At 44.7% G+C, this 15,336-nt stretch overlaps 1 protein-coding gene across 1 annotated transcript; it reads left to right on the top strand.

The window, feature by feature from the left end:
• Nucleotides 1-5,237: 5,237 nt before the first annotated feature.
• On the top strand, nt 5,238-12,168 carry IBA57 (iron-sulfur cluster assembly factor IBA57). Its single transcript, XM_081163960.1, has 3 exons — nt 5,238-5,658; nt 7,415-7,761; nt 9,279-12,168. Exons 1-3 carry the CDS (start codon nt 5,360-5,362, stop codon nt 9,671-9,673), a joined length of 1,041 nt encoding a protein of 346 aa, XP_081020086.1. The 5' UTR covers nt 5,238-5,359; the 3' UTR covers nt 9,674-12,168.
• Nucleotides 12,169-15,336: the final 3,168 nt, after the last annotated feature.

The raw sequence follows: 15,336 nt of genomic DNA, 5'->3' as shown, positions 1-15,336 counted from the left end.
CCATGAAGTCCCTGTAGGTTTACATAAGGGTGTTGAAGTATCCTTTCTGACTCTTGCCCCAATGAAGATAGGTAAAGGTAAAGGGACCCCTGACCATTAGGCCCAGTCGTGGCCAACTCTGGGTTTGCGGCGCTCATCTTGCTTTATTGGCCGAGGGAGCCGGCGTACAGCTTCCGGGTCATGTGGCCAGCAGGACTAAGCCACATCTGGCGAACCAGAGCGACGCATGGAAACGCCGTTTACCTTACCTATTTATCTACTTACACTTTGACGTGCTTTCGAACTGCTAGATAAATACCGTATTTTTTGCTCTATAAGACTCACTTTTCCCCTCCTAAAAAGTAAGGGGAAGTGTGTGTGCGTCTTATGGAGCGAATGCAGGCTGTGCAGCTATCCCAGAAGCCAGAACAGCAAGAGGGTTTGCTGCTTTCACTGTGCGGCGATCCCTCTTGCTGTTCTGGCTTCTGAGATTAAGAATATTTTTTTTCTTGTTTTCCTCCTCCAAAAACTAGGTGCATCTTGTGGTCTGATGCGTCTTATAGAGCGAAAAATACAGTAGATGCAAATTTAGTCAACTCCTTCTACACTCCAGTGTTACTGCAATGACCCCAATTGGACTAGGAAAATAGCAAGTGTTCATAGAAAGTGGCCAGCTGTTGCCAGATTTGTGCACATGCTACTTCACTTTACAGCTGCATTGGAATGCAGAAGTTATAATGAGTTTTCATTCAGAAGCCTTTCAAGGGACCCTATCATGTGGTATCCATTGCATTTAAAAAAATGTGATTCCCTGCAAAGAATAAGCAACATACAATAATGATCTGCAGTAGAGAAAGTTTTTAAGAACCCATTGTTTTAACTATAAAAGTCAACACTTCCTCTCAAGGCACTCTGGGAATTGTAGTTTTATGAAGGAGACTGAGATCTGCCATAAAGAAATTGCAACACTTTCCCTGCAGTTCCCAGGCGGTCATGTGGGAAGCTCTAACAGTCAATATGGTTTTTAAAAGGTTTCAAGTTTAAAAACCAGAACAGAAGCCAGATTATGCTGTCACTCACATTCCATTCCACTGGAAAATACTTGAAATTAACTAAAAGGCCATAACAAATCTATGCTGTTATATTACTAATTTTTTTTGTACTAACTTGCAAGTTGTATGAGAAACGTTTCGAGTGCAAAACTGACTCTTTTCTCTGTAAATATTTTTCATGTAAATTGTTACCGTTGGATTGTATTTAGAATGATAGGACATTTAAAAAAGCAACAGCACAAAACTGTTGGATGTTCGTTGTTCAATACTAATAAAATGGAATCAAACTTTTGATCTGGTTTGTTGTATGAGAAGTGCAAACAATTATGTAGAAAGGCTAATGTGTGTCCTTCAAAAGTTTTTTTTTTTTTTAAAAAAAATGTAGCCATGGGAACTTGTTTCCATGTTTGCTAGATTATAACTCCTAACAATAAAACACAGGGTAAAGACATATTTGATGTAAAGATTGCTGCCACCCATCAGCCAAAATTCCTCCTGATGTCAATAACAGCTAAAATACCAGCATATGGAACACTGGCTCACCTGTCAATCTTCCCTGTTGTTGTTATCCTTCAGAAAGGCTGCCCTCTCCCCATCCCTTTTCAAAAGCTCTGCATGTTCATTAACTTATTAAAAACAAAAGGGAATATCTGAACATCACAAAACTGCTCAGAAAATTTTAGAGGCTTCTTAGAGATGACACAGGCGCTAGTCAATCAGTGCTGGGCTCACTAATTCTTGTTGCAAAGCTGAAGAATGATTCCTGGGGGCAAAAGTTGCAGCAGATGCAGCAGTTCTAAATTAGTCCCACTGCTCTAGGGAAGTTGCATGTGTCCTCATCAAAAGTACACATGAGGAAATACCTTTTATTTGGTCCAAATAGTGGTGAAGGATGTTGGATGCAAGCTTTGGAGTTACACAGGACACCTCGTGCATTTCTGCACCAGCGCTCCTTTGAGATAGCACATTTTAGTTTGACTCTCATTTTTCTTGCAGTGAGAAGTGAAAAGGCTAAGGCGTAAGCCTCATTAGAACAAAAGGAGAGGTGCGCACCGACCCCTCTCGCTCTCCAAGCTTCAGAGAAAGCCTGTATTCGCCCCATAGGACGCACCCAGATTTCCCCTTCATTTTTGGAGGGGGAAAAGTGCGTCCTATAGGGCGAAAAATACGGTATTTTTGAATAAACATGCAAGGACTGGGCCCACTCTTAACTTCAGCCTTGAATAACTGCTTTACAAAATTTACTCTTCTTCTGAATTAATTGACTAGAGAAGGTTCAGTTCATAATAGTGTGGTATATAAGATCGCTAAGTTGAAAAGGCTCTTGCAAAGCAGCAACCCGCAGGATTGAACCCCCAAACTCCCCCTCACCAACTGCCAGGGCTGTGCATGGGATCCGGCCAGAACCTGAAATATAGAACTGCATTGGGCCTAATATGGGTGGTGAGATTCCTGGATCGCTCTGCATGTCCACAGCAATCTGGAACTGTCAAGGGGCCAGCAGAAAGCCTTAAGGGGTCTGCTTTGCTCAGGGCCAGCTCACCCATGAGGCAAGGTGAGGTGACCACCTCAGGCAGCAGGATCCACTGGGGCAACAGATCCCAATGTAGATCTTTATTTCCCCCTAGTTCCTGAGGTAGATCTTCACTCACCCTTCTGGCGAACCAGAGCAGCGCATGGAGACGCCGTTTACCTTCCCTCCAGAGCGGTTCCTATTTAACTACTTGCACTTTGACGTGCTTTCGAACTGCTAGGTTGGCAGGAGCAGGGACCGAGCAACGAGCGCTCACCCCGTCGTGGAGATTTGAACCGCCGACCTTCTGATCAGCAAGTCCTAGGCTCTGTGGTTTAACCCACAGCGCCACCCGCGTCCCTATTAATCGGAGTCTAATCCTTCCTATGCTTTGGGAATGCCATATTGTGGGGTGCAGGACACGCCTTTGCAAGCGCTTGCCTGCAGTGCCTCACAGGATCCCAAGTTCCCTCCCTGCCCCAAGGCAGGATTGTGACCCATCCCCCAGGTGCCATTGCCAAGGCAGATGCCCCACAGGGAAAGCACATGCAAAGGATTGAAGCCTGCTGTAGCCTGCTTCCCTTGTGGGGAACACGCAGGAAGAACAAAGACCCCTGTAGCCTCTGCTTACCAGCACCCAAACTGGCCGAAGCCCAGATTCTCCTGAATAAACTCAATTCAGTTTGGGGTTTTTAGCAACATCCCGTGCACAGCCCTAATGCATAAGCTCCTCTGGGAGTCTTTTTGGCTGAACAGTGGGGCAAAAATGCTTTTCATAAAGACTTTCTGACCCAATAGCATTGCACTGGATTATCACTCCCATCTTGAATCACCGAGCCCTGTGATAAGCACAACAACATAACATTTCATAAACTGTTTTTTATAAAAGTTTTTAAGGTACCGCAAGACACTTTGCGGTCACAGACATAACAAAGCTATTCCTCTATATGTTGGAACGCACACCCACCCATCAAAACAGAACGCACCCTGAGATGTCTGAAAAATCCTACTCTACATTCTTTCAAGTGTCTTCAAAGCCCATGATGGCAAGGAGAGAAGAGGACACTCAAAACTCAGGGCAAGCAGTTTCTAAACAATTGTTTCTATAATGGCTAGCTGGGAGGATAGGAGATGCCCGCCCTACTTTTATCTCCTCCCACTGAGGCAGTCTAATGGAATCAGTGGCGTAGCGTGGGTTGTCAGCACCCGGGGCAAGGCAAGTAATTTGCGCCCCCTAACCCGTGGATTTGCGCCCCCTAACCCTAACCCCCAGATGTTGCGCCCGGTGCGGCCGGGCCCCCCCTGCACCCCCCACGCTACGCCACTGAATGGAATGGCTGCCCCTCAGATGAGAGGTGAGGGAGAGTGGGCCTGGTGGGGCTGGCCTGTCATAGCAGAACTGTTGGCCATCTCATTTTACATTTAGCTGAGATTCCTGCACCACAGGGGGTTGGACTAGATCAGTGTTCCCCAACCTCGGGCCTTCAGCTGTTTTTTGGACTACAATTCCCATCATCCTTGACCAGTCGTCTTGCTAGCGAGGGATGCTGGGAGTTGTAGTCCAAAAACAGCTGGAGGCCCAAGGTTGGGGAACACTGGACTAGATGACCCTTGTGTCCCTTCCGATTCTATGATTCTATGTCAGAGATTTCATACTGCATGCTAGATACTTGTACGCTGCACATTATCCAAGCAACAAATCGTCTGAAATAATTAAGACCTATGAAGCATATTATAAGAGAATCAAGCATGGCTCGGGGCAGCTTTCAGTAGTAATAATTACTCAGATATCAATACAGTGGTACCTTGGGTTACATATGCTTCAGGTTACAGACCCCGCTAACCCAGAAATAGTGCTTCAGGTTAAGAACTTTGCTTCAGGATAAGAACAGAAATCAGGCTCCGGTGGCACAGCAGCAGCAGGAGGCCCCATTAGTTAAAGTGGTGCTTCAGGTTAAGAACAGTTTCAGGTTAAGTACAGGCCTCTGGAATGAATTAAGTACTTAACCTGAGGTACCACTGCATGCTGTGTAATTTGGACCTATCCCTGTGGAGACAGACCAGCAGATTGAATAGGGTGTGGAATTAGTGCACTGAATCTGTCAGCATACAGATACAGGAAAACGTTCCCCAAATGGTTGCGTCCAATCTGCTTGCAGTCCTATGCATGCTTACTTGGGAGTAACGCCATCTCACTCAGCAGGGAAGGTTTGCTTCCCTGGAGCTGCAGAGAGACCTTAGGACAGGGGTCAGCAAACTTTTTCAGTCCACTGTCCCTCAGACCTTGTGGGGGGCCGGACTATATTTTCTTTTGGGGCGGCTGGGAATGAACAAATTCCTATGAGCCACAAATAACCCAGAGATGCATTTTAAATAAAAGCACACATTCTACTCATGCAAAAACACCAGGCAGGCCCCACAAATAACCCAGAGATGCATTTTAAATAAAAGGGCACATTCCACTCATATAAAAACATGCTGATTCCCGCACCGTCCGCGGGCCGGTGCAAGGATCTGGCCCCCGGGCTCTAGTTTGCCTACAAATGGAGCACGTGCAGCACAATGTAGCAGCAGCAGCAGCAGCAGCGCCTGGGCCAATGGGAGGCGGGGTTTGAAGCGACAGCCCCGCCCCCTCTCGGTGCTGCGCTCCACGCTGCAGTAACAAGGAACGGCCAGGAGGGTGCGCCCAAGGCAGCAAAGGAGGCCTGTGCGCCTGCGCACTCGGCCTCGCTTCCCGCCCTCAACTCTCCGCCACACACAATATGGCGGTAGGGAGGCCGGGGCCTTTACCCTCGGCACTTTTCCTCAGGCCGCCATGCTGGTGAGGGCGAGCGCAGCGCTGCGGAGGGGCCTCCCTCGCAGGCTGCGCTTCGGCATCGAAGGAAGGAGGCTGAGCGGCGGGCGAGGCGAGGAAGCGACCGCCGGCTGCTTTCCGCTGAGCCGCGCCCTGCTCCGTTTCCAAGGCCCGGAGGCGGTGACCTTCCTCCAGGGCTTGCTGACCAATGACGTGACGCGTTTGGCGGCGGAGGGCGGGGCTGCGGACGCGCCTCGCGCCATCTACGCGCATGCCCTCAACGTCCAGGGGAGGTGCCTCTATGACGTCATTCTGTACAGGTCAGTATGACGTCATTCTGTACAGGCGGGTTCCCTGCTTTGCAACTGCATGGGTGCATTAGTGAATGCAAAGAAGGGGATGCGATTTTCTAGTCCCCCATAGGCATAATAATTGCTGCTGTATATTATTATTTTAATTATTATAAAAATTAGTATCGCCGTTTTAAATTTTTATGTTTTTATTATAATAGTTTTAAATTTATATACGGCCCTTAATCCGAAGATCACAGGTTCGGTTTGCAGTATATATAAAAGATGCATAAAATAAATAACAACAACGATATAGTATTATTTTATACAGGATAAAAAAAAATGCCTTCAGCAGTGCAGATATTTGTCATTTTTTAGTCAGGAACAGTTATTGCAAAGGCTGATGAATGCTGCTTCTTCTTTGGCGATCACTCGTAGCCGAGTAAGATTGTCTTCCATAAACACGGTTTTAACAGTGAGTCCGTAAGTGACTGTGGAGGCCAATTCTGGATCCACACGTCCTTCCACAGTGGGTACATTGGTTCCCAGGCGGGAGTTGATCCTGGTGTGGATTTGCCAAGCGTGCCTTCCTCTTAGCACGTTTCTCCCTTGCGTCCTGAGTTTGAGTGTCTTCAAAGCCCATGACACCTTTGGTAAAGGCTGTTCTCCAACTAGAGCGCTTGCAGGCCAGTGTTTCCCAGTTGTCGGTGTTTATACTACATTTTTTTAGATATGCCTTGAGAATGATGCAAGAAGTCCTCAACGGCAGAACAGGCAGATGATAACAAGTGGTTTGTTACAACTGCTGTGAAGGCGGAGGAAGGCTGCAGCAGACTACTCATGATGAATGCAGTACAGTGGTACCTCGGGTTAAGTACTTAATTTGTTCCGGAGGTCCGTACTTAACCTGAAACTGTTCTTAACCTGAAGCACCACTTTAGCTAATGGGGTCTCCCGCTGCTGCCGCGCCGCCGGAGCACGATTTCTGTTCTCAACCTGAAGCAAAGTTCTTAACCTGAAGCACTATTTCTGGGTTATCAGAGTATGTAACTTGAAGCGTATGTAACCTGAAGCGTATGTAACCTGAGGTACCACTGTACATGAAGTAACAATAGAACAAATAACTATTTAAGTATAGGGTTATAGCAGCATATACGCAGGGTGGCCAAAAGCAAAGGAAGGCACTTTTAACAGTCAGTGTATACATGCGCTTTCTTGGAAGTTCCACTGAGTGCTCTGGGTCTTGTTCCAAAGTCAGTATGCATGACATGCGGCTGGAGGCTGCAGTCCTGTGCCAGTTTTCTTAAAGGCAGAGCTGGCTCCAGGATTTGGGGACCCCCTCAGGCATCGTATCCTCAGTCATACGCACCTCCTCCAATTAGAGTGGTGCAAAATAAGGGATTGCAAAACAAAAAAGGACTCTTTACATGGGTGTCAGGATTTTGCCTGTTGTGACCAGCTTGTGTAGAACATGAATTTTGGCAGAGACCTCTCAAGAACCAAAGAGACTCATGGCTAGTAGCTATTAAGAGCTCTCTCCTCCATGAGTTTGTCTAATCTTCTTTTAAAACCATCCAAGTTGGTGAATTCCACCCAAATATACTCAGAGGTACTTCGTGAGCACCTGTAGGGTGCATGCTTAATTTGCTTTGTTTTCTGCCTCAGGAAACAATCCAGCGCAATATAAGGAAGAGGAGCTTTAAAAAGTTTGAGGTTCTTTGCATCAAAGGAAAGGGACAGAACTATTAACGACTCTCGTTTTCTCCTGATCTTGGATCTTTTTCAGAATTCACGAAAGCCAGCAAGAAGAGCCTCACATCCTGTTGGAGTGTGATGCCGGCGTCTTGGAGTCCCTTCAAAAGCATTTGAAACTGTATAAAATCCGGAGGAAAGTAACCATCAACCCCTGCCTTGACCTCTCCTTGTGGGCTGTCATTCCAAAGGAACTGTCTCAGGAGGGGGCCTATAAACTCCAACAGTGTGCCGGCAAAGCAGTGGTTGCAACGCCTGACCCCAGAGTCGGTGTTATGGGTTGGAGGCTGATAACCAGCAAAGGCACAGAACCACTGGAGGTTGTTCCTGGATGCCAGATTGGGAACGTTAAGGATTATCATAGGCACAGGTATAAACAAGGTAAAACTGCCCCCATCTTTGAACAGCTGTTCTGGAAGCAAAAATTTTGCTTTATGTAGGCATTGCACAATGATAACTAAACACATGAACGTTTGCGGAATTAACACTTAGCGCATCAATTGAATGATTATTGTATTTTATTATTGTATTAATTAAGTTATATCTTGCCCCTTCTCCTGAAGGAATCCAGGGCAGCAAGGATGTAATAAAGCAATAATAACACCTTCAAAACATCGGATACTGATGCCACTTCCCATTCAAGTGAATCTCAAAGCAACTTACAATTAGTTACATGATGAGAGCTGTAGTCGAAAACATTAGGAGGGCACCATGTTGGGGAAGGCTGATATATATTATGAAAGGCTTTCCCCACATTGCCAACCCTGTAATGTGCATAGAGAGAACCATAACAGATCTGATTTTAAGTTTTGTTTCATAAATTGCAACATATTATGTCCACCGGGCTGTGGGTTTTTTCCACTAAGCTGTAAAAATAGTTTGTTAGTGGGAATGGCAACATGCCTATAGGATGACACAAAACCTAAAGACTCAGCTTTCCTGAACATTATTTAAAGTGACATTTATCAGCTATCTACTTTGTGAATGGAATGTTTGTAAACGATGAAGCTGACATTGAGACTGACGCTTGAGTGTGGGGTAGTGGTGACAGCTTGCTAAATTTGGATCTGATTTGTTCTTCCCCTGGCCAATACAGAATTTAATGTAAATTGTGTGAACCTCCTTGGTGGTGATCTGCTGGTATTTGTGCACGGTGTGCAAAATTTCCATAATCACCAGTTTTCCACAACATAATTTTTTAAAAAAATTGTGAGTCTCCGGATTCTAAGGAAGCACAGCTTCATTCATGACAGCAGGTACTTTCCAAACAAACACTTTATTTTGGAAATAATCACTATCACGGCATTAGTGTGAATAAAAGACAACAATTTAGCTATTTCGAACATTCTCATGAACAAGCAGTTCTGAAGTTAGGAAGGTATATGTTCTTCTTTTAATAAAAACCTGTATTCCTTTTCTCTCACTATTGTGTAGTTCATTCTCATTTCCTGTCCCAGTCTTCCCTAAGTTGTTGATCTTCTACTTAACACGCTTCCAATAAACATTCCACATTTGGGAAGGCTAAAGCACTTAAAGCAGACGGGCCATCCAGAGACAACAACAGGTTGTAATTGAAAATATCGCCGTTCATTGCCGTTCGCTGGTAAATAGTATCCAGCCCACAATATGAGCATACCTACAGTGATTGGCAGAGGAAGTGATAGTAACCTAAGGACAAGCATTGTTAGAAATCTGTTGTGTGTAGAACCAGTTGAGAATCAGTGCAGGTGCCAGAACGAAGGTGCTGTTCCCACTGACTTACCATCTTTAGGAATTGGATCATAATGTTTTACCCCATAAGCCACTTAGCTACTCACCAGTAACAGCACCAAATGCCAGTCAAACTCAAGGTATGAGTGTTGTTCAACACTTACCTCTTTATTTTCTCCCTTTTCCAGGTGTGCCAGAAGGAATTAAAGACCTCCCTTCTGGAATAGCCCTCCCTTTGGAATCCAACTTGACTTACATGAATGGCATCAGTTTTACCAAAGGCTGTTACATCGGCCAGGAGTTAACAGCTAGGACCCATCATATGGGTGTCATCCGTAAACGCCTCTTGCCCATACAGCTTTCAACTCCCATGTCTTCCGAGAGCATCCCTGAGGGAGCTGAAATTGTACTGGAATCAGGAAAGCCGGCTGGAAAGTACCGTGCCGGAGTAGATGAACTTGGAATGGCATTACTGCGGTTGGCTAACATAAACGAACCGCTGCATCTAAAAATATCAGGAGATTCGCACGTGAGAGTCACTGCCTCCATCCCAAAATGGTGGCCCAAGCCTGCCAATAAGTAGAGGAGCTTTGCGCTGTGGATCCTCTGCTTTGTGTCTTGAAGATGCCCAAAGAGCTTACATACAGTTCATCCAGAATTACAGTGTTTCCTTTTCACGATGGATCAATTCATCTTACACAGCATAATTCATTTCAGTGTGGCTTGTCAAGGAGTTACACTCATTTTTTACATTGGTCAGCAGGGAAGACTAAAGTATGTTTGCATTGGCTCTATTAGGTTTCCATTAGGACTATATATTACTTTTTCTAAATTAGCCAAACAACCTTCACTTTTATCCATGCCTTCCTTCCAGAAAGGTTCAGTACAACACGTGAAAATGGAACTGAGTTCTTAAAACCCCAGGCCACTTTTACCAAAAAAAGAGAAAAGTTTCTATTAAGGTTTTTCATGTTACAAAGCAAACCAGATAAACAGGGGACGTTGCTAAAACCTCGATTCACATATTAGCCTCTAAAGTAGTACCACATTTATGGAAGCTTCTGTCTACTTCTACTTGCTTCCCGTTGCAACAGCCAGCGTACAGATTTGCACGTGGAGAGCGTATTTCAAAGCCGTGCCTTGCTCCAGCTCTAAGCAAGCTGAGATTTCCTGCCCTTGGTGGTGATTCGCCCTCAGAAAAGTCACAACTTCCTAGTCAAAACAAAAAGAAATGATTGAAAAGCTCATTGAATTTCTCTCTCTTGCAGCAGTTGCTCTTGCTGCAGTTGGAAGAGGTCTGAGATGGGGAAGTTGCTGATGGAGAAAAAAACGTGTGCAGTATGATTAATAGTGATTTATTATTTAATTAGAGTGATGAGAAGTGTGCTGTAGCTACGGAGAGATTTCTGCATGGTGCCATTACTATTTTGGGCAACACTGGATTGTTTCCAATCATCAAACTTGGAGTAGACCTATTGAAGTGAATGGACATGATTCACTTGGGTCCATTAATCTCAGTGGGTATGCTATAAGCATAACTAATGTTGGATACAAACCAGTGTTTCTACAGCTTTTGGGGTATGATAAAAGTATTTATTATAATTTATCAATATAAAAAATGTAACAGTGTATGACATAAGGAATTATATTAATCTATGACATACGGAATAACATTAAAGAGAATAACTGTTGCCACCGTGAAAATCCCAACAGTGAAGCGCTGTGTAATTTTCTTCTACAAACATGTTTCTGTTTATCACTAGTGTTGCAAATACTTTTAAATTAGAATTTATTGACTGATGGTTTATTCTCCACAGCCCACTGCTGCTGTTAATCAGAGGAAACAAATATTGCTTGAGATTTAAATTTCCAGAACTCTAGTTGCAGCTCATAAAACCCTGCCAAAATTGTGGATTTGCTTTTCAAAATAATAAGTTCAAAGATGTTGAATCAGAGTCCTATTGCATAATTTGCCTTTGTGGTTAGTTAGGAGGGGGAAAGGATTTAAACCACTTTAGAAAAAAAATCAATTTAAGATATAAAATTGCATAGAGACACTTCCACAACTTTTAATGCTTGTGCAATACCCTTCATGCACAAGTTATGTGGTGGTATGTTGTTCCATAGAGGTGCATGCAACTATGGAAACTTCTGGGGCGCTGGGAAAGAGTGTGTTCACCAGTTCTCACAAGAGCCAATGAATGTGACGTCACGTGCCAAGAAGCCTCCAGGTGACTGTAGCAGCTAGCATTTGATAGTTGCTTCAGCTACCTAAAAACCCTTGCCCACGCTTATCTGGTAGCTTTTGGCTCCTGCTTAAAACAAGCATGTGTAAAACAAGGTATGTGAGTAGATGGGTTCAATATGGCATAAATACCCAAATACCTAGATTCTATTTTTAAGCCTCAGGCTGGCCTACAAGTTGTAGGTCACTTTTTAAAGGAATCTATTCATAATTCTCATTCAATAGATGGTGCTTGTCCTGCAATAGATAGGGCTGGTGCGACTTGCCTGCCAAGCCCCTGCCTTGGTCTCTGCCAATGAACCTTTCTTAGCTACATCCGTGACTATTTAGCCATCCTATCTCCTTTCAGTATGGCATCTTAACAATGGTCATTGCATGTTCAATCCACATGATGCCATCATATTTGTTAACCTGAGAAAATAATGGCAGCTTGAATTGGAGCATTGCTGGCATAGAATTTCCCCTTCGCCACCAGCTGATGGATGAGGCTGATCAAAGCATGGGAACTGGGTTACACTGTTCAAGGAGCGTGCTTCTGAGCCAGCGCTTTTGGAAATACGACTTGGTTTTTTAAGCAGAATTATGCCATGTATGTCTGTAGGAATAAAGTTGCTCTTTAAAAGGGCCCAGTCTTAACAAACTGACAGGAACATCTGTGCAAAAAGCACTTCCATTCTGCTGTGAACTATTGCTATAAAATGTAATTGGCGGTGAAAATAGTTGAGTCACATACTTGACTGTCAAGAGTCCCAAAATTCCTGTAGTAGGGGGTCAGACTAAATATCATTTCTAACTCTACAATTCTTTGATTAAATGCTCTACATGTCAATTAATGCTGTCTGGTATTTTGTAATTCAGCTTTTATGTTTAGCCTGCACTTGAGCTATGTAGGCCGGTGGCTTTCAATCATTACACTGCCAGCTTTGTGTTTATTTACTGTATCTCTGCCAACCTACTCAGAGCAGTTAAAATAACAGCACTCAATCCATATTTTACTTGAAACAGCTTCATCAAATAGTAGGTGTAGAAGCGGCAGTTTGCTTCGCTTCCAACAGTCCTGGAAGTCAGAAAATCTGCCCTCTCAGGAAAACTATAAGGGCAGCTCATATGGTGTAGCAAAAAAAAATATTCTTGCACCTTTAAGAAAGAAACATGCTTATTGTGGCATGAGCTTTTTGTGAGCAAGAGGCCATGAAAGTTTGTGCCATTGTTGTAAGCCAAAAATGACTTATCTCCTGAGTTTAAGCCAACCCAGAAGCTTGAGGAGTTGAGTCCAACGTTTATTGCAAAGCAATAGGTTACAGTCGAATCATTCCGCAGAACTGCAACCACACCCAGTGGTTCAGGCAATGGTTTTTATAAAGTTTCAAACAAAGGGTTCCAATTTTCACCAATCATGTACATCATTACCTAATTTTAAGTTTACTACACATGCACAATAAGCACTGGCAATTTTGCTGATTCGGTGTGGCTTCTCACAGTGATCTGTTACATTGTGTTAGTATGCACGTTGGGAACCTGTGTTACATGTAGCCATTTGCACCATGTAGCAATTTATGTTCCTGCTTTGAGCTGGATCTTTGTGATTCACATATTAGCTGTAAAGTGGTACCTCGGGTTACAAGCTCCTCGGGTTACAGACACTTCAGGTTACAGACTCCCCTGTAACCTGACACGCGTGTGGTGGGTCCATGGAGAGCCTTTCTATTTGACTGGGGTGGAGAGCAGAATGACAAATGGTCCTCTCCACATTGGCCGAAGACAATTAATGCAACTGGGGAAAGAGCTTCTGGAACGGCAGCCGCAAGTCAACACTCTGCAGGAGATTTCCACTCACTTGCTGGTCAAATAAGGCGGAGGAGATTATGTTGAAGCTCACGAGAAGGTCCACGTTATTGGGAAGAAACTGAAGCAGCTTCTGGAAAGAGTCTCAAGTGATTTAAAGGTCTCACATGGAATAATAATAATAATAATTTATTATTTATACCCCGCCCATCTGGCTGAGTTTCCCCAGCCACACTAGACGGCTCCCAATTGAGTGTTAAAAACAATACAGCATTAAATATTAAAAACTTCCCTAAACAGGGCTGCCTTCAGATGTCTTTTAAGGATAAGATAGCTGCTTATTTCCTTCACATCTGAAGGGAGGGCGTTCCACAGGGCGGGCGCCACCACCGAGAAGGCCCTCTGCCTGGTTCCCTGTAACCTCACTTCTCGCAATGAGGGAACCGCCAGAAGGTCCTCGGCGCTGGATCTCAGTGTCTGGAAAGCCAGACACAAGTGCATTTCTGCAGGATGTGGACAAACTGGACTCAGGAGGCTGTCCTCAGCGACCGGAGAAACCTTGCACATCTAAAAACAAGGCTGGTGGAAGGAACACCTTGGAGCCAAAGTGGCATTGATATTAGAGGGCAAGACAGGGGTGGTGCCAGCCCATCTGCTCCCAAGCCCCGTGGCTTCCTGTCACGTGTACCGCGAATGACGTTCCCTCTTCAGTTGCTCTTCCTCCTCCTCCTGCTTTTGGCCACCCTGCCCGCTTTCTTAGAGGAAGATTATAGCTGTGCACACCGCAACAACTTTGCCCGGTCTTTCCACTCGGTGCTGCAATTTGTCAATGGGCCTCCTCGATGCAAGAATGTTTTTAGCAGGTGCTGAAAAAAGCGCAGTGAAGGCAACCTGCTTGATCTCAATAGGCAGGGAGTTCCAAAGTGTCGGCGCTGCCACACTAAACAACTTGAGTTATTACAAATGCTAGAAAGTAACTTTTTTAAAAAGAAAAAGAATCTGGGGATTATGGTTCATGAGGGAGTCTGCAAGCTCTGTGAACACCAATGATTATACAATTGATATATCTATATGTGCACAAATGTCTCACAATTTCAATTTTTTAATTTTTCATTTATTTCTCTGTTCTGCCCCACCCCCCCAAAAAAACCTTCAATGAGTGTTTTGACTTGATCTGCCTCACCCCCCAAAAAAACCTTCAATGAGTGTTTTGACTTGGGCTGCATCAATAGGAGTATAGCATCTAGATCAAGGGAAGTAATAGTGCCACTGTATTCTGCTCTGGCCAGACCTCACCTGGAGTACTGTGTCCAGTTCTGGGCACCACAATTCAAGAAGGACACTGACAAACTGGAACGTGTCCAGAGGAGGGCAACCAAAATGGTCAAAGGCCTGGAAACGATGCCTTATGAGGAACGGCTAAGGGAGCTGGGCATGTTTAGCCTGGAGAAGAGGAGGTTAAGGGGTGATATGATAGCCATGTTCAAATATAGAAAAGGATGTCACATAGAGGAGGAAGAAAGGTTGTTTTCTGCTGCTCCAGAGAAGCGGACACGGAGCAATGGATCCAAACTACAAGAAAGAAGATTCCACCTAAACATTAGGAAGAACTTCCTGACAGTAAGAGCTGTTGGACAGTGGAATTTGCTGCCAAGGAGTGTGGTGGAGTCTCCTACTTTGGAGGTCTTTAAGCAGAGGCTTGACAACCATACGTCAGGAGTGCTCTGATGGTGTTTCCTGCTTGGCAGGGGGTTGGACTCGATGGCCCTTGTGGTCTCTTCCAACTCCATGATTCTATGACTTAAAAGTATCACATGCAAACAAGCCTTGTGATATTTCAGTTTCCACCCATTTGCTACTTTTGGAAGTTTCCTTCCTCACCATCCCTTTCTCCATCTTAACATCCCACAAAATAACAACACCCCGGGTAGTTTCCCTAGTTCTTCTATTTATTTGTGGGAACGGGGGGAAAAAGGGAAAGGAAGGACTTTTATTGATGCGTATAAACTTATAAAATGATCTCTCTCCCCCCTCTACATTCCCGTTTTCCCTTCTCCTCCTCCCCCGCGACCAAAATGGTTTCTTCCAACCCTATCCCGTTTGGCAGTTTTAGCCTAACGGCCGTTAACGACTTTTCAGTCACGAGGCGCGAGGCGGGGGCAGGGGCGCGCGCGCGCAAGCCGTTCGAAAAAGGCGCTTCGAACGTTCGCATTTCG

Source organism: Podarcis bocagei (genome assembly GCF_964188305.1).
Source record: "Podarcis bocagei genome assembly, chromosome: 12".
Taxonomy (NCBI): Eukaryota; Metazoa; Chordata; class Lepidosauria; order Squamata; family Lacertidae; genus Podarcis; species Podarcis bocagei.
Note: the sequence above shows the minus strand (reverse complement) of the source record. Positions and strands in the feature narration are given on the sequence as shown.